Source organism: Aspergillus brunneoviolaceus, assembly GCF_003184695.1.
Source record: "Aspergillus brunneoviolaceus CBS 621.78 unplaced genomic scaffold BO95scaffold_43, whole genome shotgun sequence".
Taxonomy (NCBI): domain Eukaryota; kingdom Fungi; phylum Ascomycota; class Eurotiomycetes; order Eurotiales; family Aspergillaceae; genus Aspergillus; species Aspergillus brunneoviolaceus.
Window position 1 is genome coordinate 230944 of NW_020290773.1, and position 27386 is coordinate 258329.

At 52.7% G+C, this 27386-nt stretch overlaps 12 protein-coding genes across 12 annotated transcripts; 10 read left to right on the forward strand and 2 right to left on the reverse strand.

The window, feature by feature from the left end:
* Positions 1–1791: 1791 nt before the first annotated feature.
* On the forward strand, positions 1792–3551 carry BO95DRAFT_499213 (amidohydrolase family protein; the record flags this gene model as incomplete). The annotated part of the gene is made up of 3 exons (XM_025590949.1): positions 1792–2565; positions 2661–2726; positions 2791–3551. Exons 1-3 carry the CDS (start codon positions 1881–1883, stop codon positions 3549–3551), a joined length of 1512 nt encoding a protein of 503 aa, XP_025441133.1. The 5' UTR covers positions 1792–1880.
* A 457-nt stretch (positions 3552–4008) lies between these two features.
* Positions 4009–4669, reverse strand: BO95DRAFT_365817 (hemerythrin domain-containing protein; the record flags this gene model as incomplete). Its single annotated transcript, XM_025582715.1, has 2 exons — positions 4009–4452; positions 4583–4669. 2 exons carry the CDS (start codon positions 4667–4669, stop codon positions 4009–4011), a joined length of 531 nt encoding a protein of 176 aa, XP_025441134.1.
* Positions 4670–5346: 677 nt separating this feature from the next.
* BO95DRAFT_454130 (protoplast secreted protein 2 precursor) lies at positions 5347–6149 on the forward strand (the record flags this gene model as incomplete). Its single annotated transcript, XM_025588252.1, has 4 exons — positions 5347–5373; positions 5433–5518; positions 5583–5979; positions 6048–6149. The coding sequence occupies 4 exons, from the start codon at positions 5347–5349 to the stop codon at positions 6147–6149; spliced, it is 612 nt and encodes a 203-aa protein (XP_025441135.1).
* A 542-nt stretch (positions 6150–6691) lies between these two features.
* On the forward strand, positions 6692–7297 carry BO95DRAFT_464858 (Zn(II)2Cys6 transcription factor domain-containing protein; the record flags this gene model as incomplete). Its single annotated transcript, XM_025589093.1, has 1 exon — positions 6692–7297. One exon carries the CDS (start codon positions 6692–6694, stop codon positions 7295–7297), a length of 606 nt encoding a protein of 201 aa, XP_025441136.1.
* Positions 7092–9167, forward strand: BO95DRAFT_171385 (fungal specific transcription factor domain-containing protein). The gene is made up of 5 exons (XM_025580812.1): positions 7092–7578; positions 7677–7852; positions 7899–8194; positions 8261–8481; positions 8550–9167. Exons 1-5 carry the CDS (start codon positions 7309–7311, stop codon positions 9066–9068), a joined length of 1482 nt encoding a protein of 493 aa, XP_025441137.1. The 5' UTR covers positions 7092–7308; the 3' UTR covers positions 9069–9167.
* Positions 9168–9881: 714 nt separating this feature from the next.
* BO95DRAFT_454131 (FAD/NAD(P)-binding domain-containing protein) lies at positions 9882–11667 on the forward strand (the record flags this gene model as incomplete). The annotated part of the gene is made up of 8 exons (XM_025588253.1): positions 9882–9923; positions 9992–10097; positions 10170–10301; positions 10345–10872; positions 11006–11160; positions 11200–11245; positions 11266–11453; positions 11551–11667. 8 exons carry the CDS (start codon positions 9882–9884, stop codon positions 11665–11667), a joined length of 1314 nt encoding a protein of 437 aa, XP_025441138.1.
* Positions 11668–13286: 1619 nt separating this feature from the next.
* BO95DRAFT_499224 (glycoside hydrolase family 11 protein) lies at positions 13287–14093 on the forward strand (the record flags this gene model as incomplete). Its single annotated transcript, XM_025590950.1, has 2 exons — positions 13287–13552; positions 13613–14093. The coding sequence occupies 2 exons, from the start codon at positions 13287–13289 to the stop codon at positions 14091–14093; spliced, it is 747 nt and encodes a 248-aa protein (XP_025441139.1).
* A 1202-nt stretch (positions 14094–15295) lies between these two features.
* Positions 15296–16576, forward strand: BO95DRAFT_432969 (uncharacterized protein; the record flags this gene model as incomplete). The annotated part of the gene is made up of 1 exon (XM_025585076.1): positions 15296–16576. The coding sequence occupies one exon, from the start codon at positions 15296–15298 to the stop codon at positions 16574–16576; it is 1281 nt and encodes a 426-aa protein (XP_025441140.1).
* Positions 16577–17618: 1042 nt separating this feature from the next.
* On the forward strand, positions 17619–19296 carry BO95DRAFT_365631 (HAD family hydrolase; the record flags this gene model as incomplete). Its single annotated transcript, XM_025582705.1, has 4 exons — positions 17619–18331; positions 18393–18442; positions 18504–18649; positions 18703–19296. 4 exons carry the CDS (start codon positions 17619–17621, stop codon positions 19294–19296), a joined length of 1503 nt encoding a protein of 500 aa, XP_025441141.1.
* A 101-nt stretch (positions 19297–19397) lies between these two features.
* Positions 19398–20888, reverse strand: BO95DRAFT_454134 (sterigmatocystin 8-O-methyltransferase; the record flags this gene model as incomplete). The annotated part of the gene is made up of 5 exons (XM_025588254.1): positions 19398–19560; positions 19613–20139; positions 20217–20267; positions 20324–20602; positions 20661–20888. The coding sequence occupies 5 exons, from the start codon at positions 20886–20888 to the stop codon at positions 19398–19400; spliced, it is 1248 nt and encodes a 415-aa protein (XP_025441142.1).
* A 1096-nt stretch (positions 20889–21984) lies between these two features.
* BO95DRAFT_474373 (S-adenosyl-L-methionine-dependent methyltransferase) lies at positions 21985–23364 on the forward strand (the record flags this gene model as incomplete). Its single annotated transcript, XM_025589797.1, has 5 exons — positions 21985–22125; positions 22181–22298; positions 22345–22468; positions 22547–22937; positions 23044–23364. 5 exons carry the CDS (start codon positions 21985–21987, stop codon positions 23362–23364), a joined length of 1095 nt encoding a protein of 364 aa, XP_025441143.1.
* A 1202-nt stretch (positions 23365–24566) lies between these two features.
* On the forward strand, positions 24567–27356 carry BO95DRAFT_499240 (non-ribosomal peptide synthetase; the record flags this gene model as incomplete). Its single annotated transcript, XM_025590951.1, has 2 exons — positions 24567–26528; positions 26559–27356. 2 exons carry the CDS (start codon positions 24567–24569, stop codon positions 27354–27356), a joined length of 2760 nt encoding a protein of 919 aa, XP_025441144.1.
* Positions 27357–27386: the final 30 nt, after the last annotated feature.

The following is a 27386-nucleotide window of genomic DNA, read 5'->3' on the forward strand; positions in this document are numbered from 1 at the left end:
CGAGTGGTGTGCGGCCCGCGGTGGTAGGAGTTCGATTACATCCACTTCCAGACTCTCGCAGATTTGCTGGGGTAAACTTCGATCCAGCTCGTGGCAGTCATTGATTTCACAATAGATGTATGTCTTCAGTTAGCCGATGAGCTGGTCGGCAAACGTTTGGGATTCCTTTGAGAATAGTGCGTAGTAGACGAAGAATCCCCAGTTGGGATACGTTTGGATATTGGGGCCGAAGAGAAAGTCTTGAGCCGAAACAACCATGTTGGAAATTCTATCAAGGTTGGGTCTGGGATGTATATCTTTATGGAGCCAAGCGAGAGAGAAGGAGAAGGGATTGAAGCTTCAAGTAAGCAGTTAGATGAGATATAAGGTACTTGGTGGGGCCTTGTTTTTACGGGACTGGTCAGTGGAGCACAACTCGTTCGGTAACAGTAAAGTTCCACAACTAAGCCTTTGCGCTATTATTCACCAACTAACTATACTTCTTGGTAATACGTGTTCATACACCTTTTGTACCATCGCCAAGACATAATAGAGAGACTACCAATAATCCGACACATTGTTTACAAGTTGATCTTCGTGATTTCGAAGTATGACAATCGGAAAGGATACATACTTGATGAAGAGAATCCCGTAGATAAGAGCAATGCACAGTACACCTTCATCGGGAACTCACTCGGCTCCCGGAAGTAGAGCTGGAAAGGTCGAATCAGAGCTTCTAAAAGATGTAGAGAGAAAAGGTTTCCGGGAGGAGGATGAAACAGAATATGAGGATCTCCCCATACATCCACAGCAGTAGTCAAATCATCCATGTCCAGCCCCTGGCGGGGTTGGTGAAGCTGCCGATCAGGGACCCGAGGACCGGAGCGGAGACCACAAAACATCCCCAGATTGGAGCCATATAATCGTGCACTTCAGAATCCCCGAGATCACCCATCGATGCCACCTCAGCGGCAATAACAGAATAGTTGAAGAAGCCTGTCAGAGATCGAAACGCAAGGAACACGCCAAAGTCTTCGGCGTATATGACAGCAAAGCCGGAGAAAAAAAATGGTCCGGGTAGTTATTTAATGATGGATCCCCCGATAATAGGCAGCTCCCAAAGCCGCAACCAGAGTATGGGTCCGAGTCAAAGCAATGATCAGTTGGAAGGGGTCTCTCTAAAGTCACCGTAGAAGGTAGTGGGTTGCGAACCAATTTCATAGGCCACCACGAAGAGTGCCAGCCCGAGCGTAGTTGCTACCTTGCTAACACCAGTAATGCCGGGGGTGTAAGTCAGAACCGATGTAGTTGGCGAAAGTGAGAAATTGAATCTGGATGCTCACGAAGAGCTTGCGGCCAGTGGCTCACTTTTGGGGGATTCAGACGTGTTGTGTTATTTGCAGAGTCAGATATTTTGGAGGCGGGCTACAATGGAAACAGCCGGGGCGAATTTACGTCTTCGTCGTCGGAGACATTCCAATCGCCTAGGCTGGTCGCATTGCCCAACCGATAGATTCCTAGTGATCACCATCTTGATGCTATTCATAGGGCATTGGGTGGGATTCATGGTTGAGTTTGGGAGATCGAAGAACCCAAATCTTCCGCGGAAACGCTCTCAAGTCCGCTGGAAATAGCCCCACGCAAGCCGTAAATCCGCTCCGTCTTCCGTGCTCGGATTTGGTTTATCTTCCATGTACTGTGCTTTCCAAGAGCTGATTAGGTAAAGTCCACCATACTCATTCTCGGTTATTGCCTGACATACCTTGAGCAAGTTTGCCAGCCCAAATCTTCGTTCATCATATCATGTGGTATAAAGCCGACAGCAAGCAACCTCTAAGAATGGCTGAACCTCCCATCGCCCAAAAGGATAAGACACCACTCCCGAAGCCGACGCCGACGCCATGATCCTCCCTTCGCTAGCATCCTTGGTGCTCACAGGCACCCTCACTACCACCGTACGAGCGAGAGGGGAGGCGTTCAACTCTACCTCCAAGTTGCTGGCCGGTGGAACTGTGATCGCCTTCGATGCAGAGACCGAGAGCCTTCAAGTCATCCGAAACGGCTCCGTCTTGATTGTCGACGATCGTATCGAGGCAGTCTACTCGGGACAATACAATGGCACCTTTCCCTCCAACCTTGACATTGTGAATACCACGGGCGACATCATCACCCCCGGATTCATCGACACTCACCGTCACAGCTGGCAAACCGCCTACAAGACCGTTGCCTCCAATACCACTCTGGCCGAGTATTTCGATCGGTACGGAGAGTTTGCCGTAAATGGGGAGTATTCGCCCGAAGATGTCTACATCAGCCAGTTGGCGGGTCTGTACGAAGCGATGAACGCCGGAGTCACCACGATCCTAGACCATGCCCACCACACCTGGTCCAATGAGACCACCGACGCGGGTCTGGCTGCCAGCATTGACAGTGGTGCTCGCATGTTCTGGTGCTACACCTTCCACAATGTGACGAATTACACTTTTACCGAGCAAGTGAATAAGTTCGAGGAAATCGCCAACAGCGGCCCCTTCGACGGCACGGCCACCAGCCTCGGGGTCGCTTACGATGGGTTCAACCCTGGTAGTCCAGCCCAGACCGAATAGGTCATAGAGCTGGCCAGGTATGTCTTTCTTTACCTGTTGTCGGACTAAAGCTTGCGAAATTCATCAATAACCGAGGCTTGTTCTCTAGCAAATATAACGTCTCCGTCATTACCACTCACTCCCTGCAGGGTATCTGGGGAGGTATGCTGCCCCTCTTGAGATCAAAGTCTAAGTGAACCTGCTTGCTGATCAGGTCCGCGGATAGCCATCAATTCTCCGGAGGATCTGAACGCTCTGGGAATCTTAAGCACCGCCATTCCCGTGGTCTTCTCCCACGCAAGTTTCTTGACCGGCGAGGGGGCAGCCTTGTTGCGCAGCACGAACCAGTATATCTCCATCACGCCCGAATCGGAGATGCACTACGGCCACGACCATCCCCGCAGCCACCTGATCCAGGACCAGGCCGCCTTGGGGGTTGACACGCACTTCACCTACTCGACCGACATCCTGACGCAGGCACGGCTCTGGCTTCAGAGCGCCCGCGTCGCCTTCTACCGCTGGGTGCTGCAGAACTGGAACATTCCGGCCAACAACCCCATGTCCGTTGATAAGGCATTTCTACTGGCCACGCGCAAGGGCGGTCTTGCCCTGCGCCGACCCGACCTCGGCGTTATAGCCGTGGGGGCCAAGGCCGACGTGGTCGTCTGGGATGGTAACACCCCCGGTATGCTCGGCTGGGGCGACCCTGTGGCGGCCATCATCCTGCACGCCAACGTGGGCGACATCAAGCATGTGCTCGTCGACGGTAAATTCCAGAAACGCGACGGGGGAATTGTCAGCAGCACTTACCCGGCCGTGCGAGACCACTTCCTGGCCACCGCGAGGAAGATCCAGGCGATCTGGAAAGCCAAGGCCTACCCCGTTTTGGAGGGGGATTTCCCGGAGTCGGGCTTCGCGTACGGTCGGGCTCCGCTGGCGGATACGCAGCGTGGTGAGGGTGATGGGTATGGTGAACAGTTTCTGTGAGGGGCTTGGTCGGTCCGTCCTGAGCATGGTAGAAATATCAGTAAGTGTGCTGAACAGAGTGCCTGTATGAGTACAGGTAGCTTTGGGAGAAGTGCTACCGGTTTCTCTGTACTACAATAGAATGTAGAATCAGCCTCCTAGAAAACAATTAGGGAATGGACACTGGAGAGTCTGGCACCGATCAATTAGTGTAGAATTGTCCTCAGCGCGGGTTTCAGAAGAATTCGTCGTGGGTGTGGCTCAGGTCTACTCCGGCGCCGGTAGTTAGCTAACTAAGTATCCCACCTCTATGGACCCTCCCCGCATAAGCGAAATTCGGATCTTGGTTATAATGGATCATATCGATTGTAGGTTACATTCCCTTCCGCAACTCCACCATTGTATAGGGCCATTATGGGTATATCTCAGTCCAATTGTACTGTACATTACAGTATGTAAACCACCCGACACGCGACCACTACATAGGTAATCTCGCCATCTCCTCCTTACTCCAGTACCGTCTCATATTCTCTGCCCCGGGCGTCTTGACCTCCTGATCGAGATGTGTCCAGAGCACCTCCCTCCACCCCTCCATCTTGCCCCGCAGCACATCCAGTCGGAGCTCCTCGTCTCCTTGCAGGCATCTCTCCAGATACTGCTGAAACCCTTCCAGCCCGGCATGGATCTCCCGGTGTTGCCGCAAGAGCTCAGCTGCTTGCCTGCCTCGCCCCGTGCGGAACTCAGGCATTCGTTTCGCCAGGTACGGAAAGATCCGCGTTTCTTCGATCTCGTGGTGGATCTCAAGGTGCTCGGCGAACCGCAGCCCCTCGGTCAGGAACTGCCTCATGCTAATGTGGGCTGGTCGTCGGCCACTAGTCGCGGCCTCCCAAAGGATAATCCACGAGCGACGGAGGAATCCATGCTAGAAAGCGCCACAGATATGTCAACAATGGCTTATTACTCACACCATTTCAGGGGAGAAAGGAAAAAAAGAAAATCAAAATAAGAAAGAAGACAAGAGAATGGGAGGAAAAGGGCAGGGAAGAACTGACAAAGTAGTCCATTCGTTCGGCAGCACGATTGTACACCTTGAACTCTTCTTCAGACAGGGGCGAATAATCTTGTGGCTCAATAGTCATGGCAGGCGCTGTTGTCGCTTTGCTAGGCGTAGTCAATCTGGGCGATTGTGCCGATACAGCCGTGATAACACGACGGACACTATCTTTCAACATGGAGATGCGTTGAAGAGGTGTGCAAGATCGACAGGCGAAGGCAGGCAGGATAGCATCAACTACAACGATGAAGAACTGATACCTCAGTCGGGTAGAGGATCACAGCCGCGGCGTGGGCGGAAGACTTTCAGAGTCCTTGGCTAAAGTTGTATACCAGGCTGATACACGCACACTACCCTCTCCATCATTTGGGTACTAATCAATATAACATCATTTATCAGCATTTATCAGCAGAAGAGAATTAGTGAGAGGAGCCGCGAGGGATACTACACTTAAGTCCGCAGGTCTGGCCGGATTACGGATTTGCGGACGGATATAACTGGCTTGGGCGGATCATGACATAATCTTCAACCATGGTTGATGCGACTCGGATCCACTATGATGATTACCAATAGCTACACGAGGTTCATTCGTGGGTTGGCCTTTGCTCCCAGGTATGCAATGTAATAGCCCTCTGGACAAGCGACCGAGCTATTTATACAGAGATGCTCCTTATCCCAGGTACACTTGGCCGTTTCCTGGCAGCACATTAGCCTCACCAGTCCTGCTTATTCTAGAAGATCATCCTTTGTTTGCTACTCGCCATGGCTCCACGGATTGCCATCGTTTTTGTGAGTGTGATTCCTTTCTCAGATCTGACTTTCGAGTTCTGACCTGGATCGCTTGATAGTACTCCATGTACGGCCATATTGAGGCATTAGCTCGGGCAGAACTGAAAGGAATCCAGGCGGCCGGTGGTCATGCCGACCTTTACCAGCAAGCACATTCCGATTGATGCTTTGTCGAGGCCCTCAGCAGCATGCTAAGACAACATCATCAGGATTGAAGAGACGCTGCCGGCTGAGGTTCTGGCCAAAATGCACGCTCCCCCCAAGTCATCTATCCCCGTGATCAAGCCGGAGCAATTAGTCGAGTATGATGCAGTTCTCTTCGGCATTCCCACGCGTTTCGGGAACTTTCCTGCGCAGTGGAGGGCTTTCTGGGATCGCACGGGCGGCATTTGGGCGACAGGCGGTTACTGGGGCAAGTATGCCGGCTTGTTTGTTTCAACCGGCACTCAGGGCGGTGGCCAGGAGTCAACTGCTCTGGCGGCCATGAGTACCCTAGCCCACCACGGCTTCATATATGTACCCCTCGGCTACAAGACGGCATTCCCCCTCCTCACGAACCTTCAAGAGGTCCATGGTGGAAGCGCCTGGGGCGCTGGTACTTTTAGTGTTTGTGCCTCCGTCTTCTTCCTTCTGTCGCCAGTTCGCGCCACAGCTAATTTGTCTCTCTGCTGCAGGACGCGGATGGATCTCGCCAGCCTAGTGAGCTGGAGCTCTCGATTGCCGAGACGCAAGGGAGATCGTTCTATGAGCATGTTTCCCGTCTCAACTCCACTTGACTATACGACAGCTTGCAGACAGCGACGCCAGTGGTCGGGCCAGATCTGCCAGGCTACGCAGTATCACAAGAAGCCATGCAGCCCGTACAGCTTCACGAAAAGGCTTCGGTTTATCGTACTATATCCGAGGAACCCGCGGGGAGGCCATGCGGCCTCCCTAACAAATCTATCATGTCATAATTTTTCTACGTGCTCTCGAAGTGTTGCAGTTCATCCATCGCAGGAGTCAGCGTGTGGTGTATTCTTGTCCAATATATATCCGTATCCTTCATGGACGAGTGTGTCGGACTTTTGGTGTCCCTCAGTAAACATGGAAAACCACGTTAAGTAATCGACGTAACAGACTACATCGATACCACCCGAGAAAGAATCTTCATCTGTAGGCTCTCGGCGCAATCATTAAAGCAACTCGGTGGCGGGGATGATGGTGTAACGGTCATGTGACCAGGATCCAAATCCGGAGCGTTTGCCGTGCCATCCGCGTTCGCTTTCTAAGTTTGCAACCAACACCTCCGTCTTGGATGGTAGTCACTTAACACAGCATGTTTACAACTAAGATCTCCAAAGCATGTCAAGAATGCCGGAGGCGCAAAATTCGATGCGATGGATTGAATCCGTGTTCGACATGTCAGCGACGAAATACCGTGTGCCAGTTTCGGAAACGCGCTCGTGTGCGTCAGCGGCCGGGGACAGCCATTCCACCACCATCCGCTCAGGGGCCTGATGCGCCCTTTGGCGACCTGGAAGAGACCCGTAGTCAGACCTTGACTGAATCAGCATCAGTGGTAGATCTAGCTAGTCCCGGGGAGAAGCCGAAGGAGCACCAGCACCGGCCTAGTGAACCTCCATCGCACCTCTACAGGGATGTGCACAAGAGTGTGTCCGCCCGCGAAAAATCGTCTTCATCGGACTCGGTGGAATTGTACTATGGCCCAACCTCCGACTTCTCCCTCCTTCAGCATCTTTACCGCCGTCTTTACATTCATGCGAATCCGTCGGCTCCTCAACCCGACCGAGGTGATACAGACGAGGTAGACCAGGGGCTGGACTTCTTCCGCATCCGCCATATCTTCTTCGGACTAACGACGGCGGCACAGGGCTCTGACCAGGCCGAACAGCCCCTCCTGAATCTGCCTCACGACAGGTGAGCTATGCCTTGATGAACCGGTTTCTTGCTACGCATTACAATGCCGTTCCCTTTTATCTGAAATCCCGCTATGACCAATTGCTCCGGGCCTTGCTTGGCGACGCCGACAACCACCCGTATAGCCCAGTCCAGAAGCAGATCGGCCTGCTAGCCATGGCGACTGCTGCAGCCAATACCGAGCACTTTGAATGGGGTGCGACCGTGGCGGAATACTGTGAAGCCCAGAGTGCAAAAACTGAGCACATCGTCAGCCTGGAAACCATCCAACTGGGAATTATGATGATAAGTCTAAATCCCCCCCCCCCACACCCACTTTCCACCTTCAAAGTGTTTTTCTGCATCAATTGCTTAGTAAAAGCGCTGACTGGGATTGTATGCACGCCATGTATAATCTGGAATATGCACGTTCCAACATCGCCTACGTTGTCATTGGCAATGCTTGCCGCAAGGCCTTTGCCGCTGGTCTGCATCGGCAGCAGTTGCGCGCCGACTCGGATGACAATCAGGGGACGCTAGAGCGGCGCCACACCTTTAGGTCAATGTATTTTATAGAAATGTGAGGGCGTCCCAGCTGCCTTGTGTACCTAAATGACCGTTCCTAGATGGACCAGCTTCTACCTCGGTCGCCCGAGCATGCTGGAATTTATCAAGATCGAAGTCGCGCAACCACAAGACATCTTTCTCTCGATATTGCTGCACTTCGCGGCTGTCATGCTCAAGATCGTCCAGCAAATCTATCGCCCCCAATGCGCCCCATCCGCCCTGTGGAACAATGCCATCGCCGTCGGTAGAGAGATGGCTGCACTTCATTCCAAAGCCCAAGCAGACTTCGGGATCGAACTGGATGCGCCTCGCATAAGTGATCCACGGGGTATGCGGCCCACGGTTCTTGTAACCTGTTCGTGTTCACCCCTTCTCCCATGCCCGGAAACCGATAGCCTTGAAGCCAACATTTGACCTCTAGTGTATAATTTCATGTCCTTACTCATCTTTCGGCCATTTCTTATCATTCGTGGCAAGCTCCAACATTCACAGGCGGAGACATTCGAGTCCTCTGCGACTCCGCCGCAACCCCGCCCGGGCATTCCCAGTTGGCTTAATGATGCGTGTCACCGGTGTTTGAATGCAGCCGAATCGATCATCCTCTACATTTGCCAGATTGCCGCCTCCGATTCTTTACTCTTGGTAAGATAAAATTTAGGTTGACCGTGAGAGGCGCGAACTGCCGTGTCTAACACCGCTCATTGTTGTAGGAACTCCGCTTCAACTGTTTCTATATGGAGAACTGCCTATTTGTGCTACTATATGACATGGCTTCCAACCCAGAGAAGCACGCCCACAATCTGCCCCTCATCCACGAGGGTTTACAGTTCCTGACCCGCATGCGACCGGGTGATCCCGTGTGCAGCTCCATAACCACCATCCGCCGCGTTCTGCATCACCTGAACCTCGACGCCGGACCCGGGGAGCTCGTTCAGGATCATCACCATCAGCAGCATTCTCCACAACTCCAAGGTTTCGATCCCTCCTCACCACCGCCGCCACCGCCACCGCCACTATATCTGTCTCAGATGGCCATGGGACCCGGGGTCTGGGGAGAGCAGCCACAGCAGCACCACCTGCCCCTCTCATCCCACCCTCTGGGGGAACCCGGATTGCTGGCTCCCAGTGCGGGTCTACAATTTGACTTGGATCTCTCCGGGGCGGACTTCAATGTGGATATAACGGCGATAGACTGGGGTACATTTTTTTCTTATGTGCCGAATCAATGATTCCGTAGGACAGGTTTGAATTACAAGAGGACTCTAAGAGCACAAAACGCCGAATTGAGAAGCGGCAGCCCTTGCAAATCCCCGGTGAATTCGAATCTTTCTCCTTCTCCTTCTTCTTCTTCCCGTCGTCCTCTTTCTTGACTCTTTACAATTAATCTTGTAAGTTGTCCTTCTTACCTCCTTCCGTGCAAAATAAAATGAAGAGATTTTCAACCGGTGGAATTCCTCCGCCCTCAAATCCGCCCTCCGTAAGTCCGCCCTGCGGAAGAGCGGACTTGCGGGAAGGGGATCCACCCGGTTCCCGCAGTTCTGATAATGTTAGGTTAGTGTGCGTTCATGAGCCCTGGCACTTGACTTTCTCTTCCTTTGGGTAGGTGGACACAGGAAAAACCAAAAATTCATCTATAAAGAACAAACCTTGATGGAAATACCGGGAAGGGATTGAGTGCCCATCTACGACCAGATAACAGACTATGTACCACTAGTCTTGTTCGGCACCAGGCCGAGCCCTGCGACCAGATCTCAATTCCGAGACGGGCCGATCTTTTGTCAATCCGTTCAGTCCGTCACCACATCTATCTTACTAGACAGGTGAAGGGTGCCCCGTGGTTCCGGGACAAGGAGGCTCCCTTGAAGACCATTCTTCCAGTTGGAAATTCCAAACGTAAGAAGAAAAATGAGGAAGCGAGGAGGGCCGAAAACGGGAGAAAATGAGCAAAATATAAAACCCGGGGACCAGCGCTTGGAAGAGCAGTCTTCATATCGATACAGGGCCTCTGCACCGATTGAAATCGAGCTTCTTGGACGTTCATCATGCGTACCAGCTTATTGCCAACCTCTCTACTTGCGGCCTTTGTGGGGCTCATCGCTGGAACGACAGCTTGTGAAGACCATTTCCCCCTCTGCCACCCGCCCTTGCCGAGGGGTATGATTACATCGTCGTCGGTGGTGGTCCTTCGGGGATAATCATGGCGGAGCGCCTCGCTGAAGCCAATAAGAAGGTCCTGCTCCTGGAGCGCAGCGTGACAGGTCCAACCGTCACCACGGGGTCTAACCACTCTTTGGTTTGAAACAACACCTTGACGGCTATTGATGTCCCAGGTTTTTCATTTGATGTGGGCAACATCGATTATGTCGGCGGCTATCTGTGCTCCGATACCGAGGGAACCGCCGCCTGTATCCTCGGGGGAGGGGTTTCGGTCAATTATATGGTCTTTGTTCACCCTCCCGATCGTGATTTTCGACAATAAGTGGCCGCAGGGGTGAAAGTGGCAAGATGTACAAGCTGAGGCGGAGCGGCTATACCTTCGCAACCCTGGTAGTAGCCTGCCTTCTGCTGACAGCCAGCGTTACGATCAGGTCTTGTACATTATCCTAGCTAACTTCTTCTCCCGACTTGGCTGGCGATCCATGGATATAAGCGCCCAACGCAATGAGAAGCATGGTTTAGAGCCACCCCGATTGGAACATCAAGGCTACAAACCTGCGGGCCCACTCCGCACGTATCTACCACAGGCTCTGCAGCGTGATAACTTCTCCCTGCGTATGAATGCAAAGGTTACCCGCGTGGTCCGCGACGGCAGCCGCGCCACGGGCGTCGAACTCATCTTCCCGGATCGGAACAATACTACTGAGATTATTCCCTTAGCACCTCGGGGTCGTGTGGTGCTGTCGGCCGGCGCCTTATCCTCGCCACGAATTCTCTTCAACTCCAGCATCGGCCCGAGCGCCCAGATTGAGACGGCCCGACGGAGTGGCGTTGCGGTCCCGCCGACTAAGGACTGGATTCATCTGCTCCGTTGGGGTAGGTTTGATGGATCACCCGATCTTCTCTATTGTTGTGAAGACGAACGGCACTTTCAACGAGCTGGATGCTGAGGCCATCCTGAATGGGACAGCTACGGGCCACATTCATGCCTACGAGGACTAGAACGGAGGGGCCTTAACCCAGGGGAAACATCGACTGGTGCTCTTTACGTCTAATGTCGCTAGCGATGGTATTGCCCGCTACTACCAGGGCTCGCAAAGTCCTACTGCCGAGGGTGTTATGACTATCACTGCCTATATAACTCACGGGCTGACTTCGACCGGCGTGCTCGGGCTTGATACATCCTAAAAAACAATCTTTGAGGTCTATTCCTATCTGCAAACCGCTGGAGACGCGAGGCGGCTACCCTGTTTGTGCAGCTGATGGTAGATGCCATCACCGCCCTTAGGACTGGCCTAGAGCTCCAGGAATACACAAATACCTCCGCAATCCTGAGCTCTCTCACGGCAGAGATCCACTATGCCGGTACAACGAGGATGGGCCTTGACAACAGTCGCTACCCCAATGGCACCGCGGTGGTGGACATGAACACGAAGGTGTACAGAATGGACAATCTGGTATGTGACTTGTGGAATTTCCCAACTCTAACCTACCACCCAGTCCCTACTCCCCACCGGAGACATACATTAACCTTTCTTCGCTTGGGGTTTTTAGTACATCGTTCATAGTGGCTTTCACCCGGATCTGGCCTCAGTCAACAACCAGGCATATATCATGGTCGGGGCTGAAAATGCCGTGCAACGGATTCTGTCTCATCCGGATGACGAGTAGTGCGGGGTAGGAATAGGTCTGATATTGGGGTCTTTCAGTTTCTCGCCTTGGTGAGATCTTGCGAGTGCCGATCCATCCATGCCCCTCGCCGCACGAAACTAGGGTCGTCAATACCGACCTTTTCCGGCATTCTGTGTTTTCTCTACTGTTATTTGTTCCTAGTCCCACAACCGGCCATGGTTGTCACCTTTGTAGCTAGATACCGACGGATAGTGGCATTGTAGATTTCGATCTGCTGAAGTTGCTACCCCTCGGACAACCAAGCGTGCACTCGCAGACCACGATTGTGAAGCTGTACTTGTTATTTTCAATACGTAGAAGCGCGTGCTTAGTTTTCGATTGCTTCCAGGTTGTGCAATAGAAGTCGATCGTCGGATGGGTGGGTGATGGGCAAATGTACAAAGCAATTCCTTTCAACTCGGTAGTCTTTTTCCGCTCGGGCCGTGCACGAACCGACCGGACAACGGGGGCAAACCTACCGCGTCGGCGAAAGTCCTCTAATAATCTATGGCTCTGCGAGTTCTGAATCTGCAATTGGACCCAATGCGTTTTGGAAGTGATTGAAACGAAAAAAAAGGCCGAGAGGCATAAAGAAAACATACAACAGAAGGGATTCGCTGGTGGTCACCCACCCAACTACTAACCTCCCGGCGTGTGGCTTAAGTACGGCTGAGCGGACGGGAAGCCCTGTTTTCCACACCCTGTGGTCGTATGTACTGACCATTTAGTCTCTGACGTTTATAACCCATGACAAGGCAGGCCCGGCATGAGATCAGTGCAACCAAAACGAGACATACTTATTCGCCTATAATCTACCAACGATTTTACCCACTCCAGATCCTGCTCATTCTTATAAGTCTCGCGCAGCATCAATGGATGCGTGGGCTGGGAAACAACCGGTATCTCGCGGTGGTTAAGTCCAGGCTTTGGTCTGGAGTGTCCTACCCCCAAAGTGTCATTCGAACCCCTGAGTGCGGTGGTTTCGGTAGCCTCGGCTTGCTTTATTTAGCGTCATGTCCATGTTTAATCTATGTAACGAACTATTGACCCGTAGCCCGGGCCTTTCAAGCGGTCCGGCTCTTCAGTTAGATTCTGCAAAGAAGGCCATGTGCTAAAATAAGCATCGCTGAGTGCTCCAGACACCTTGACGTCTATGTCCGAGAACTGCAACAAGATCAGGATCAGGGTCACCAAACCGGTAATTTTTCACCCTGGGCCAACGGCCGAACTCCACTTCCTTCACCACTGTCTGCGCTAGCAGTGCTTTTCCGAGTCTAAAGACCGCATAAGAGGTTATGATTGGATCTAAGGCCAAACGCACAGGCGACGGGCCGGCGGGGACAAGAGTGGGTGAGGATATCAACTTGAAACACGACGGTTACTAAAATGATTCAGGAGCAAGTCCCGACCTCCCAGACCACGGGAATTAATTTACGACAGACGTCGTTGTCTCACCTTTTCGATCCTTGATCAGATTGACTGTACACTTGCTAGGAGTACTTATAGAGCGGGCACGGCGATCCATTTCCGGTGTCTCAAGCTGCGCTTCTCTGCCACTCACTACTTGCACCACCACCATCCACTACATTCCTTACAACAACCCCAACTCCACCACCACAATGGTCGCTCTTTCCAACATTCTCCTCGCTCTTTCGGCCGCTTCGGGCGCCCTGGCGGCCCCGAACCGCCTCGCGCTCATGGAAATGGCCAAGCGCAGCCTGACCACCTCCAGCGAAGGCACCTCGAATGGGTACTTCTACTCCTTCTGGACGAACAACGAAGGCTCCGTCACCTACACCAACGGCAATGCCGGTGAATACTCCGTGGAATGGAGCGATGCTGGCAACTTTGTCGCCGGTAAGGGCTGGAGCACTGGCAGTGATCGGTAGGTTTCCTTCAATCCCCCTTTGCCTTTCCGCATGGCTCGGTCTAACCCTCCAACCAGCGACATCACTTACACCGGTACCTGGACCCCCACCAACAACGGCAACAGCTACCTGTCAGTCTACGGCTGGACCACCAGCCCCTTGGTCGAGTACTACATCGTCGAGCACTACGGCGACTACAACCCTTCCAGCGGATTGACCCAGCTGGGCACCGTGACCAGCGACGGCAGCACGTACAAGATCTACGAGTCGACCCGCACCAACGCCGCCTCCATCGAGGGCACCAGCACCTTCAAGCAGTACTGGTCCATCCGCGACGACGCCCGCGTCGGCGGCACCGTCACCACCAAGAACCACTTCGACGCCTGGGAGAACCTCGGCCTCGAGCTCGGCACCTTCAACTACCAGATCGTCGCCGTCGAGGGCTACGAGAGCAGCGGCTCCGCCGCCATCACCGTCGACAGCGCCACCCACACCACCCTCACCACTCAGTCGACCGTTGCCACCGCCGCTACTGAGGAGGATGAGGAGGACTGCTAGACGCAGGCTTTCTGGATGCTGAATGCAGGTCGCTGTATATAGTGTCCCTGGAATGGGAGATTAGATGTCAATAGTCCTACATCCTTCAAATTCGATGGACTCAAGTCTTCCATGCGGTCGGGTCCAAAAGAACCTCTCTTTTTTCCGTATCCTCTTCCTACGTTAGTTGACTGCATGGGCTCGTTATATCTCGCAATGATAATCCATAAGTTCAATCATGAACGTTACTAAACCGAGATTATAGGAATCTTATGATAAATTCCTTGTCCTCTTTTCTATTCTTCGATCCGATCACAAGCATTCATTTTCAGAAGCCATAAGGTAGAATGGAAGCATGTGACAGTACAACCCAGCGCAGGCCACCCACGAAAACTGACGACGCTGAGCTGGTAAGCTCCATCTCCGGTCGTTTCTTCTGTCTCACATGTGCAAATACCCCGCAAGCGAATGTCTTGGCTGTAATACAGACGTCTGGGTCGATGTAGATGCGTACATGATCATTGGACACCCGAATTGGGATGGTAATACTATTCCATATGATAGGCAATTTGCAGAGCTCTCCGCACCGCTTATAAGACCCGCTATCCTATCCACTCAACTTTCTGCCACCCGTGAACGGTTCGGGCTAAGCATCCTTTTCGGACGGTCATCTGTGATGAGAGCAAGGATTCGTCAACAGCGGACGACATACCTACTGAGTCGAGACGCTTTCGGTTTGTCCAGTGCCCCGTCGAAAACAGAGTCTACGGTGGCTTGTGTGTTCTCGGTTCGGCCTTACTCGGAATCAATCTGCGCTGCTTCGAAGGCGATATCGCCAAGCAACAATCGTTCGCATGAGTATTAATGCAAGGTAAGTCTATTTTGCAACATAGGTGTGGTCCTCTTCGCATCACCGGGATGATCGGTATCACTCGTACTCTATGTGGTGGTCAAGTCAAATTGTTCGTGGGTTGCCGGCCAAATGAGGAAGCCGCGCAAACCCGCCGGAGTATAAACCCCCCCTCGCCCCCGGCTCACGAGCAGGTTCTTTTTTTTTTCCTTCCCCTGCTCCGGCGCCGCGTGGGATACTGTGCACTGCGCCCGTATGGATCACTCACAGAAATCTCGTTGTAGCAAGGCCTCGTTTCCTCTGGCACGACGCTGTCCCTGCTAAGGTCTTTCGCCTTCCCAGCCTGTGATTGCGTAGCCCGTGATATCCGAGGATGAGCGAAGAAATCGTGCTCTTCATTCTGTTGCTGGGTGCGATGGTCGGCTATGTTCTACTGTATGCAGATAGCAGCGATGAAGACCCTGGTGACAAGGTCTGGCTTAAATCGATCGAAGTGGAGAACCCGATCGTCATATTACAGAACTCCACCGTCGCGATGCGAGCAGCCAGAGCAGGTGCACCAGTCTTGAAGACTTTATGGCGGCTCAACAACCCTTTCGTGTCAGACTCGGTAGACCTACAGCTTTCGTACCGTCATGCCTTGTACAAGGCACTTGCTAAAGTAGATGACAGTGCATGGGTAGGCATCGCTCGAGTAGTGGGCAAGGCCATCCAGCCTCTGTTCACCAGACGCACAATACCGGGTGGCTGCACCGTCACCGCCGACCTACGACAGGTCAGCCTCACCACCTCTCTTGCCGCCGTTCTTAAAGCTCTCTTCGAGATCGAAAACATCGGTGCCGACAAACTCAGCTACCTCGGCTCGGACATTCATCGCATCAGCGTGAAGGGCAAACGGCACGCTCAGGTGACAGCTGCCGCCTCCCAGGACATTCCCGAGGATCTGCGGGGCTCGGCGGACGCCTTGATCCAAGCCCTGCGCCACGTCTTCATTGACGCTGCAGTGTCGACGGAGCTGGCGGAGACGATCCTCTACCGCGTCTCAGGCTCCCCGCCCCCGGAAGAGTTCAACCCGCTGAATCTGCTCCTCCCCGCCTTCGAAGCCCCGTGGCGCTCGACCCTGTACACTCTCCTCGCAGTTCTCCAGCCCGGCGCCCGCCAACCGAAATACGTCCTGGCTCTTAGAGACTGCCGACCGGACCACAACCCGGACCCTCTTGCGCTAGCGATCGCATATGAATCCCTCCGCCTCTATCCACCCATCCGCTGCATCAGCCGGGTACCCACATCCGTTGACATCGAAGCCATCCAGCGGGACCCTTCCCACTGGGGCCCGACCGCGCAACAATTCCATCCGGAGCGATTCCTTACGCCTGGTGGACGGCGAATTCGCTCGTCCTTGGTCGGACCGCAGCAATTCGCTTGGATCTCGTTCGCCGCGGGGAAGATGAAATGCCCTTCCGCCCGGGTCTTTTCGATACGCATGATCGTTGTGGTCGTGGGCGAGATCCTGCGGCAGTTGTTCCCGGGTGATGCCACTCCGGAGTGGGAATTCGAGGGCGCTGAGTGGGATGCGGCTGCTAGGAGGGGGAAGGCGCTACGGGCGGGAAGGGAGGAGTATGAAGGAGTTAGGATTGTCTCTGTCTGTAGATAACGCACGGTGATCAACTTAGATTTACTGGGTGGGGGTTAGTAGGCAATTCTGGTGGGTATCCGTTGCGATCCTGATTCTTGATGTTATACTGTGTGCGACGCTCGAATAATATATTACAGAAGACGCGCGGACGATCGTCTGAACAATGGACCTACATCTTGGTATTCTTCAACACCCTACGCCTTGAAACACTTACAACCCCCCGATGCACATTATGATTCTAACAGTAAAAGGCCTGCTTTGCTCTCCTGGCTTGAGCTAGCAGCTGTCTTCCGACCAAGGAATGATTAGTACGGAGATTTCTAATTTGCCGAGTGGCTGCAATGGTCTTCCATAGATTACCAGTCGGCTCAATGTATCCCAGCTGGCTAGCTCCCGCTCCCGCCAGGTGTATAGAATAATCAAGTCGATTAGTCTACGACTGGGTTGCATCTTCTCCACTAGCGCCCGGTCCTCTACAGTCAAAGTGGTCTCTAATTGCGATTTCTTTGGTCCGGGGCTCGTGTTGTGCGGGTGTGGCTTGAGTCTATGTTACTGCGGATATTCTAAACAAGCTCGCATCTACTACCCCCCTTGATCACTAATCGATATGCAACTAATAATCATGTCTATTTAATATTATTCAAGACTGGATGAGATCAAACAGGAACATGATTTCCGGACTCCAGGTATGCAGCTAGATAATGTGTCTGTATAGAGGGTTTTTTACTATTATCAACTGTTATCTCTCACACGATGAACGTGGTCCTCTTGTTCCTAGCGCCATTTGTCCGCCACAGTCATTTATTCTTACTTTGTCGCATAGCGCCTCGTCGCCTGATCCATACCCCCCTAGAAGCTTGCTGCAGCCAAGACTAGAGCTTTATGATTAGTAGTTGTGGGGTTCGCCCTCCGAAGGGCGCCGTGAATCGGGAATGCTTCCAAGCTGGACTCCTCATCACGCTTCTGTATGACGATATAAAGCAGCCTACAGATGGAATCTTTTCGTGGCCGATTCTTGTTGTGGGCTGGAGAAAAGTCTAGCTCGATTTCGCGCACAACTATGTCCATCAAAGTACTGATCCTCGACTTCGCCGGAGTTCTATGCTCGTGGACTCCGCCAGCCCAAAGCCCCCTCTCCCCAGCGCAGCTCAGACAAATCATGTCCTCCGAGATATGGTTCGAATACGAGCGCGGGAGATATTCCGAAGAAGAATGTTATGCGAAGCTTGTCGAACGGTTTTCCATCAGCGCTGCGGACATGGCCTCCACTATGGAGCAGGCCCGTCAGAGCCTGGAACTGAACCACGCCGTCCTTCAGCTTGTCAGCGAGATAAGGAAGCGCAACCCCGGGCTCAAAGTGTATGGCATGACGAACACGCCCCATGCGGAACAGGATTGTGTCAATCGCATCGTGGACAGCTATCCTGTTTTCGACCACGTTTATCTCTCCGGGGTCGTTGGGATGCGCAAACCAGATCTTGGATTCTATCGGTTTGTTCTCGCAGAGACCGGGCTAAGGCCTGACGAGGTCGTGTTCGTGGACGACAAAGCGGAGAATGTGTTGGTCGCGCAGTCCGTGGGGATGCACGGCGTGGTGTTCCAGAACGTCACCGATTTCAAGCAGCGGATCATAAACCTGATGGAAGACCCTGTCTCTCGGGGCTTGACGTATCTCCGCTCGAATGCAAAGAGCCTCCTCACTGTGACTAACAATAACTCAGTGATCCACGAAAACTTTGCGCAGTTGCTGATTCTGGAGCTGACGGGCGACCGGTGAGCTTCTCCATCGGGGTTTGTATATGGCATGTGGAGTCTTTAACAAACGTGGGATTAGAGACTTGATTGAGCTCGAACCTTGGGATCGAACATGGAACTATTTCATCGGTTGGTCAAATTCTCCCCGAGCAAGGCGTTGCAGCTATTGATACGGTGGGACTGTCAACAGGGGTTCCCCAGTCGCCGACGAGTACCTTCCCCAACGACCTGGACACCACCTCTATCGCGCTCTCTGTCCTTCCCATTCATAAGGACGTCGTTGCCGATGTGATGGATGAGATTGTGCTTCTCCTGGACAGCGACGGGATAGTCCCGGTATGATCATGGTTGATTTATCTTCATGTTCCTCACTAACAACACCTCGAAAGACATATTTTGATCCCACTCGACTGCGAGTCGACCCAGTCGTCTGCGTGAACGTACTCAGCCTGTTCGCCCAGAACGGTCGGGAATCCGAGTTACTCGCCACCTTCAACTGGGTGCTGGACGTGCTGCGACATAGAGCCTACCTGCAGGGCACGAGATACTACATCAGTCCGGACGCCTTCTTGTACTTTCTAGCCAGACTCTCAGTCTTTCTGAGGGACAGTCCATTCCGCGCTCGGCTGATGCCTCTCCTGAGAGAAAGAGTATATGAGCGAGTTGGTGCCGTTGGCGACGCTATTTCTCTGGCCATGCGAGTCTATGCGTGTAAGCTGCTTGGGATGTCGAATATGCTCGATGAGAGAGCATTGCGGGACATGCAGTGTGAGGATGGCGGCTTCCCTACAAGCTGGGTCTATAGATTTGGATCGACCGGGGTGAAAATCGGGAACAGGGGATTGACTACTGCACTCGCAATGAAGGCTATCGAGATGTCTGTCACTCCTGGGGATGTCGAAGGTGATAAGAAAGGCCAGCCGCAATGGTGGTTCTGGGCTGGAGTGGAGTTGTTGAACCCTTACAAGTTTTGGAAATCATAGAAATTGACTACTGACATTTGATAAAAGACTCTGAACTTCCGTTTTATTATCAATCATCTTTGCCTGCAAGGCACGATATATCATAATGTTCACCAATGTGATCATCCGGTCCACTCAAATTCGATCAAAGCCATTTCCGCACCGTCCAGGTGCCGACAACCGAGCAATTGAAATCTCGGGTCCGCTTGCTCAAAGAGCCGGGTCCAGTCTTCTATATCTCGCTCATAGGCGTTGAACAGGCCTATCATGCCCAAGCCCATCGTCCTGTCACAGCCCATCAGCTTAAAATCCCATGGCGGTATTCAGGGCAACATACCGTGCCAACCTTTCTCTGCACACAGGAACCTCTCCGGGCTCAGGCATGCAGATCTCATTGACAATGACCCGTGCCCCCGGTCGCAGCGCAGGGATCAGTGCACGGAGAATTTTGATACAGTACTTGTCCGACCAGTTGTGCAGGACCCATCGCAGGAAGTATGCAGAAGCAAGAACTGACTGCGCTTCGAAAAAGTCGTGAGCCATAAAGCTCACGCGGTCGGCGACTTGGGGTGGCAAGTCTACCTCGGCTCCAGCTATGGTGCTTTCGAGGTCCTGCACCACGAACCTCAACGCTGAAAACCTCGAGGCCACTGCCACCGCAACCTGTCCTCGTGAGCCGCCAATATCCACAACCGTGCCCGACCCTAGACGACTCCAGTCATATGAATCAACTACTTTCGAGACCGAATAACTCTCGCTTGAAGCCCACACGTTCATTGCATTAGCCATCCGGGCACCGCGCGCAGGATCTGCGTCTAGGACTTCATAAATCGCTCGATCCGTGTTCTCCGCGAGGGAAAAACCCTAGCATATGATGAATCCGTCATTAGCGACATGTCTTTGGACAATTGCGATAGAGGGTACAAGCAAGTGGAGCTTACCGTCTGGTTGGGCTCATCCGATCGTGGCCATTTCTGCATCGCATAGGGCGCCTGGAATGAACGACAGTCAGTGCTAATTCTCACATCGTGATAGCCGTGACTCTTACACAAAGAATAGCCCCTGTCAGTTCGTCGATAGAGAACGCCATCCAGCGTGCTATATCGCCATCTCTCATCACTACCGACCGAGGGGTGTGGGCCACAAATCCCCGTCGGGATTCGCGGAACACCCGCAAGGTCATTGCATGGCGAAGCACATGTTTGACCAACCCCTCTTGAAGGCCAGTCTGCTCTGCGATCGAGCAAAAGCTCATCTCCATGTCCGGCTTGATTAGATTCGCGATGCTGAAGCGATGAATCATTATTATACTCATGAAGCCCACCGGCTACACCTTATTGTCAGCTATGGTTCGCGAGAATGGAACTGGAGGCGCTGGGACTTACTGCTCCCTCGAAGAAGGCGCTCACGGGGTCTGTGAGCAGGTATCGCAGCTCAGAGGCCGAATCTAGGATTGATTCCTTTGCCTGCTGCAGCTCGCGGGGAAGAGTGATTCCCCCGTTAGCCTCGAAGGACGGAGACGGCAGGTCCCGTTGCTTAAGATGCTCCTCGATTGTTCTGGTCGCGGTGCTGATGGAAGCTGCAAGCTCTCCTAGTTGAGGGGTGCTTGTCATGCCTTGACACACCGAGCGGACGGGGAGATCAGTGGCGGCCGTCCCTCCCTTGGTGAGAGTTGGCAGTTGAGCAGCTGGCCCCTCTTGCGTGATCATGGTGAATTCGCGTCCGGATTCTGAGTGAGATCTTAATTGCTGAGAAATCTCTGGCATGGAGACTTGAGAACTGGGTCCCCTTTTCTGGACCAGAAGATGTCTTAATAGCGGGACGGGATGGAGTTTCGTTCGGAGAGGCTATTTGATTCATAAAATTTGCTTATCATGTTGGTAATCGTTGACGCGTGCAGTCCGAGAATGACAGCAGCAGTATGTGTGTATACTGCCGGTTTTAGGAGGTCATCCTTGCTGTGGTAGTCGATTCTCGATCGTGAAGGACCCAGTGGCTGGCTGGATTGCGCCAGAATCCAGTTTGCTGCTTCACTCATTCGCATGAATTCATATGATCCGGATCACATGCCGATTCACAGAGCAGACGCGTACGATGGTTTCCCAGCCACCTTGAGTCAATATTCTGTCATAATTCTAGAAGAAGTCAGAGTCTAGGCCTGGTTCAACCCGAGAAGGTTTTTGAAGTAGCTTCTGGTGGAACCAAGGTATAGAGAACCACTGTACAGAGCAACAACGAGCGTGATTGACACGTAAGTGGCTTCTTAAAGGTTGAAAAATTGTTTTGTTGATGAGACAGATGGAGATGGTAAATGATGATGACTTTGGAAAATTGTAGTCGGAGTGTGCCCCGAGGGAAATGGATGACATTGACATCAATGAGTTGAGTTTGGGTGCTTTCATGGTCTCCGACTTTCTTCTTTAGCTTTCGCAATCAGGTGTCACTTTACGGCGTTGTTACAAATTCACATGGGTGGATCGGTTAATTCGGAACTCTCCTAGCTCACATGGTTCCAGGCCAATATACTTTGGTTCTTTTACAGAACACGGATCTCTTGTCTGTATTGCCTTTAAATCCATGCCAAAACAGGAGCCTACCCTGTCTTTTTTACCACGGTGGTCCTATCACCCACCATCTCAACATACTTCCGTACATCGAACATCTAATAGATCCCCTCACTGCACACAGTATTCCCTCAATCAACACAAGATGGATGAAGCTCTCGATCATGTCAAGGATCTTGCCAAGTGTCTTGATGAAGACAATCGCAGCCGGCTGGTGAATGAGCTGCGGGATCTCATAATTTCCCTCGAGCCTGACGAAGATGCGGTGCAGCGCATCACCTTTGCTGTATGTCTATTCACGCCCTGGTGAAGCGATGCTAACGACGCGATAGCCCCTCGAGCTATATGCTGCGCGAATTGGTGTCAGGCTGTGTCTCTTTCATCTGCTCGCCTCCAGTGATTCGGGCATTCATCTGGATCGGCTGGCCAAAGAGACTTCTGCTGATGAGATATTGCTTGGTACAGAAACCTCCATTGATCGTATGAGGAAGCTAATGTATAAAAGGGCGGATTATGCGCTATCTCGCGAGCGTCCGAATGATCACAGAGCTCGGACCCGACGTCTTTGCAGCGAATAAAATGACCCTGGCCTTGGCTACTCCCAAGGGCGAAAGCTATATTAACGCCTAGTAAGGCTGCCACCTTCTCTCGACCGAGCGCCAGCGCCGGTGAATAAGCACTTCGCTAATATGGCAGCTATGTTCAAGTTACGAGCTAATTCTTCCGGTGATGGCCAAAATGCCCCCATTCCTCGAGCGAACCGGCTATAGCAACCCCACGGACTCTCTCAACCTGCCATTGCATGACGCATTCGGGTGCAAAGGCGATCTGTTCGCGTTCCTGAAAGCCCACCCGGAGAAATGCGCCATGTTCCACAACCACATGCATTTCCAAAGGAATCAGACCACCAACTGGGCCAAACTTGCCACCGTTCTTCGCAGTAAGAAAACGGCAACAGACGAGGTCTTGTTTGTGGACGTGGGCGGGGGCACCGGCCATCAATGCCAGCGGGTTCTCCAGTATGATCCTGACATTCCCGGTCGGTTCATCCTTCAAGACTTGCCTCAGGTGATGGAGGCTGCCCCCACCATTCCAGGGGTTGAGAAGATGCATTACGATATATTCGAGGAACAGCCTATCATAGGTGAGGTCCGGCGCCGATCAGTGCCGCGTTCACCCCTGCTGATGAGCGATAGGTGCCAAGTTTTACTACTTCCGCGGAGTTCTCCACGATTTCCCTGACAGCAGCTGCCGATCAATTCTACGGAATACAGCAAAGGCGATGCGCAGCGATTCAACCCTTCTTCTTGATGAAATGGTTCTCCCCAACAGTGGGGTTGACTGGACGGCTACGGCGATGGATCTGCAGATGATGGCGAACCTCGGGGCGCAGGAACGGACTCGCGGAGCTTGGACAAAACTACTGGAGTCGGCGGGTCTGAAGCTGGTGGACATTCAGTATCACGGTTTGGACCCGTACCAGGCCCTGATCTTTGCGGTCAAGCAGGGTGGGGAGAGAATGTAGTAGTGTTTAAATTGTTGGCCGATTTTGTTGCAGGATTGTATGCTCGAATTATAGGTTCAGATTGGCTCAATTCACCGTATTCTTGTGTTAGCACCAATCGTTGTCGTAGTCGGCCAATTTTCCAAATCACAATAATGCTGTTTAGCTGTTGGCCAGGATTTAAAGCACTAGAGCGAACAAAGTCATCTGCCAGGACTTGCACATTTCCTTCTAAGGCGGCAACCACAACCTGCCAGATGCCGAGTCTCCCTTTCCTCCGTCTCTTCCATCCTCCCTCTTGCTTCCAGTGTCCTCGAGTGTTAAAGTCAACGACATTCGCTGCACAACCTTGATGTTTTTTTCAGCGCGACATCGGTTTTACTCTTCATTCTCGAAGCTTATTCTCTTTGTCTATCTCATTTGCTCCTCCCCGAAATGTTTATTCCCCGGTAAGATAAGTCACAGCTACCTCTTGACACCATCGGTACAACTAACACTCATCATCGCCCACAACGAGCTAGTTCCTTCCCCCCTCCTCTTCCTTCACGAGCTCAAATAGACTTTGTGATAGTCCTCCTCGTTCAAGTTCTACGTTCTACAGCCTCTTCATCTCGAAGTCAAACGGGACGCTTACGTCGGAGGTACCACCCATGTCAGCTTTACAGTCGCGGTTCCAGTTCTATGATGACATCCATTTCCCACATTGCAAAGCTCCACGGGTCTCCTCGTGCATTCCCAAGCCGGAAATGTCCGAAGCTAAGATACTCGGTGATTGTCAGCACTGGCTTTGAGACTGCAATTCTAGACTCTTCTCGGCCGAAACTATCTCGCGCCGAAAGTGATGATGGTGTTGACATCTCGCCCGGCCTGATGAGATTTAATCAAGTCAGCCACTTCGCTCATATCCATGTGGTCTCACAAGTCAATGGTACGGCGCGGTCATTTCCTTGGACATCGAGATCCGGAAAGCAGAGTAAGATTCGCAAGCTTTGACTTACTCCGATGTGACCTAACGGACCTCTGATTGTAAAGCCGGTTGTTAAGCCGGTCGGGATTCGAGAGGCAATGATCCCCGGATTGAAAACTGCGAAAAGATATAAGGGGGTGCCGTTATATGCGTGGAGAGTCGGCACTTCCCTGACAATCATTTTAGATTTGTGTCTTTGCGCTATCAAGACACTGTGCTCTGTTTCTTGGTCAGGACCTGCCCGGATTTCAACAATATGGCGTTCAGAAATCTCGTTCAATTGCTCGACACTGTGGCTAGTGAGAGGGAGAGTGGTCAGATTATTTGTTACCCCTCGGGCTCAACCAAGTGCCGCAGCACCTACACCTATCACGAGCTCCTGCATGAGGCACGTCAGGCTAGCCAGGCACTTCGCCGGAGGGGTACCAGAGACCTCTCTGTCCAGTCTCCAGTTCTCCTGCACTTCACTGTCCATTGGGACAACATTGTCTGGTTCTGGGCGGTGATGTTGGCAGGACGTATCCCGGTCATGTCCACAGCACTTCCAAACAGCCCCTTCCTCCGCACAGCTCATCTAAAGCATCTATCAGTCATGCTGAAGCATCCGTTATGCTTGACTCGAGAGAGCCAGATGCCTGAATTCCGTGATCAAGAGGCGATACAACCCGTGGCCGTTGAGTCTTTGAATCTATCGGGATCGCCTTTCGTTAAAGACATGGCTATCGATCCTGGGCCAGAAGATACTGCCGTCATGCTACTCACCTCCGGTAGCACTGGGAACTGCAAAGCAGTTTGCCTTAGCCACGGTCAAATCCTGGCAGCAAACGTCGGCAAGCTTTCTGTCATCCCGCTTGCCGGGGAAAGCTTAATGAACTGGGTACACCTCGACCACGTCGCAGGCTTGGTTGAGATCCATCTGCAAGCAATGCTCGCTCGCATGGATCAGGTACATGTTCCCGGCTCGGATCTCTTGTCCAGTCCGACCACATTCCTCGACTTGATTGACACACACCGTGTCTGCCGCACATTCGCGCCCAACTTCTTTCTAGCTAAACTCCGAGTTGCCCTTGAGAACCTACACGACCCGCCCCAGTGGGATCTCAGCTGCCTGCAATACATTGCGTCCGGAGGTGAAGCCAATGTGACCAGAACTTGCGTCGATATCTCGAAGCTGCTGTCCCGATACGGCACACCCTCGAATGTCATCGTGCCGGGATTCGGGATGACTGAGACTTGTGCTGGCTCCATTTTCAATACACGGTGTCCTGAGTATGACCAGGACCAGAAGCTAGAATTTGCGGCAGTTGGCCGATGTATGCCGGGAATTCAGGTTCGGATCACAGATGGCTCGCCCGCCAACACCTGCGTCCCGCCCGGGGAGATTGGCAACCTCGAAGTCACTGGCCCGGTGGTATTCAAGTCCTACTTCAACAATGCGATAACCACGGCGGACTCTTTCACAAGCGATGGATGGTTCAAAACGGGCGACCATGCCTTGCTTGACTGCAATGGCTATGTTGTCATGGCCGGTCGGGCTAAGGACACAATAATCGTCAACGGGCTGAAGTATAACCCTCTAACCATCGAGAGAGCACTGGAGGATGCGAATATTCCAGGTCTCACGCCTACATATAACTGTTGCTTCTGTTCGCTGCCCCCGGGAGGTGAGACGGAAGAAGTCTGTATGGTCTACGTACCTACATACCAGGCAGATGACATGGTCGCCCGTGTCGAGACGACTGAAGAGATCTCCAAGACAGTCATGATGTGCACCGGGGCACGACCACAGGTAATTCCACTTCCGAAGACCATTCTTCAAAAGACAGCACTGGGCAAATTGTCGAGGGCGCAGATAAAAGGCAGCTACGAGAGAGGAGAGTACCAACCCTACCAGGAGGTGAATAGCAAGATGGTCAAGCTCTACCGAAGCATTACAAAAGTACCACCGAGAGACGAACTTGAGTCTACTCTCCTCGCCATTTTCACCAACACCCTTGGCCTGGAAGACGAAGACTTCGGAGTACAAAGCCCACTTCTAGACTTGGGCGTCACCTCAATCGAGCTGATCAAGCTCAAGAAGGCCCTTGAGGAACGCTTGGACCTGTCTGAGGAAATCCCAATCATTACACTCCTAAAAAACCAAACCATCCGAGCCCTCGGGGACTCCCTCCGAGATCTGCAGAAAGCCACTCTCGAGGCTCCCCACATCTACAACCCGGTGGTCGTACTACACAACGAAGGCCACAAGACACCGCTCTGGCTCATTCACCCCGGGGTGGGTGAGGTGCTTGTGTTCCTGAACCTTACCAAATATATTCAGGACCGGCCAGTTTTCGCGCTCCGGGCGCGAGGCTTCAACGAGTCTGAACAGCCGTTTGATAGTATCGGCGAGGCAGTAGCCACCTATCATGCCGCAATCAAGCGCACGCAACGTGAAGGCCCCTACGCTATCGCCGGTTACTCATACGGTGCCATGCTCGCCTTCGAGACCAGTAAGCGGCTCGAGCAATACGGGGATACTGTAGGGTTTCTCGGCTCCTTTAACCTTCCGCCACACATCCGATCGCGCATGCGTCAGCTAGACTTCCGGCAATGTCTGCTTCATCTCGCCTACTTCTTGGATCTGATGAGCGAAGGTCGTGCGAATGACCTGGCGGCGGGGCTTGGTGACAGCATCTCGCAGGAGGAAGCGCTGGAGATCGTGTGGACGAGTTCCGACTCGAGCCGGCTGACAGAGCTCGCACTGACAAAGCATGGTCTGTTGAAGTGGGCATGTCTGGCGTTCGGGCTGCAGAGAATGGCAGTCGAGTATGAGCCGTCAGGGTCGGTGGTGGGCATCGATTGCTTCTACTGTGTCCCGCTTGCAGGAGTGGCATCGTCCAAGCGGCAGTGGTACGATGAACATATGGTCAAATGGAAGGATTTCGCGCGGTCGGAGCCGCGGTTCCATGATGTGGCAGGCGCACACTACACGATGCTATCACCGGAGCATGTCTTTGGATTTCAGAAGACGTTGCGGCGGGCGCTAGAGGATAGGGGGCTTTGAAACTTCAAGTATTGCGTCGCTGTCTGATGG

Excerpts from the sequence above, each read along its gene's own strand:
- BO95DRAFT_171385 (XM_025580812.1), top strand. The coding sequence starts at position 7,309 with ATGAACCGGTTTCTTGCTACGCATTACAATGCCGTTCCCTTTTATCTG. Across the intron at positions 8,195-8,260 it reads GCCCACGGTTCTTGTAACCT|TGTATAATTTCATGTCCTTA; the intron begins GTTCGTGTTCAC and ends TTTGACCTCTAG. Across the intron at positions 8,482-8,549 it reads CCTCCGATTCTTTACTCTTG|GAACTCCGCTTCAACTGTTT; the intron begins GTAAGATAAAAT and ends TCATTGTTGTAG.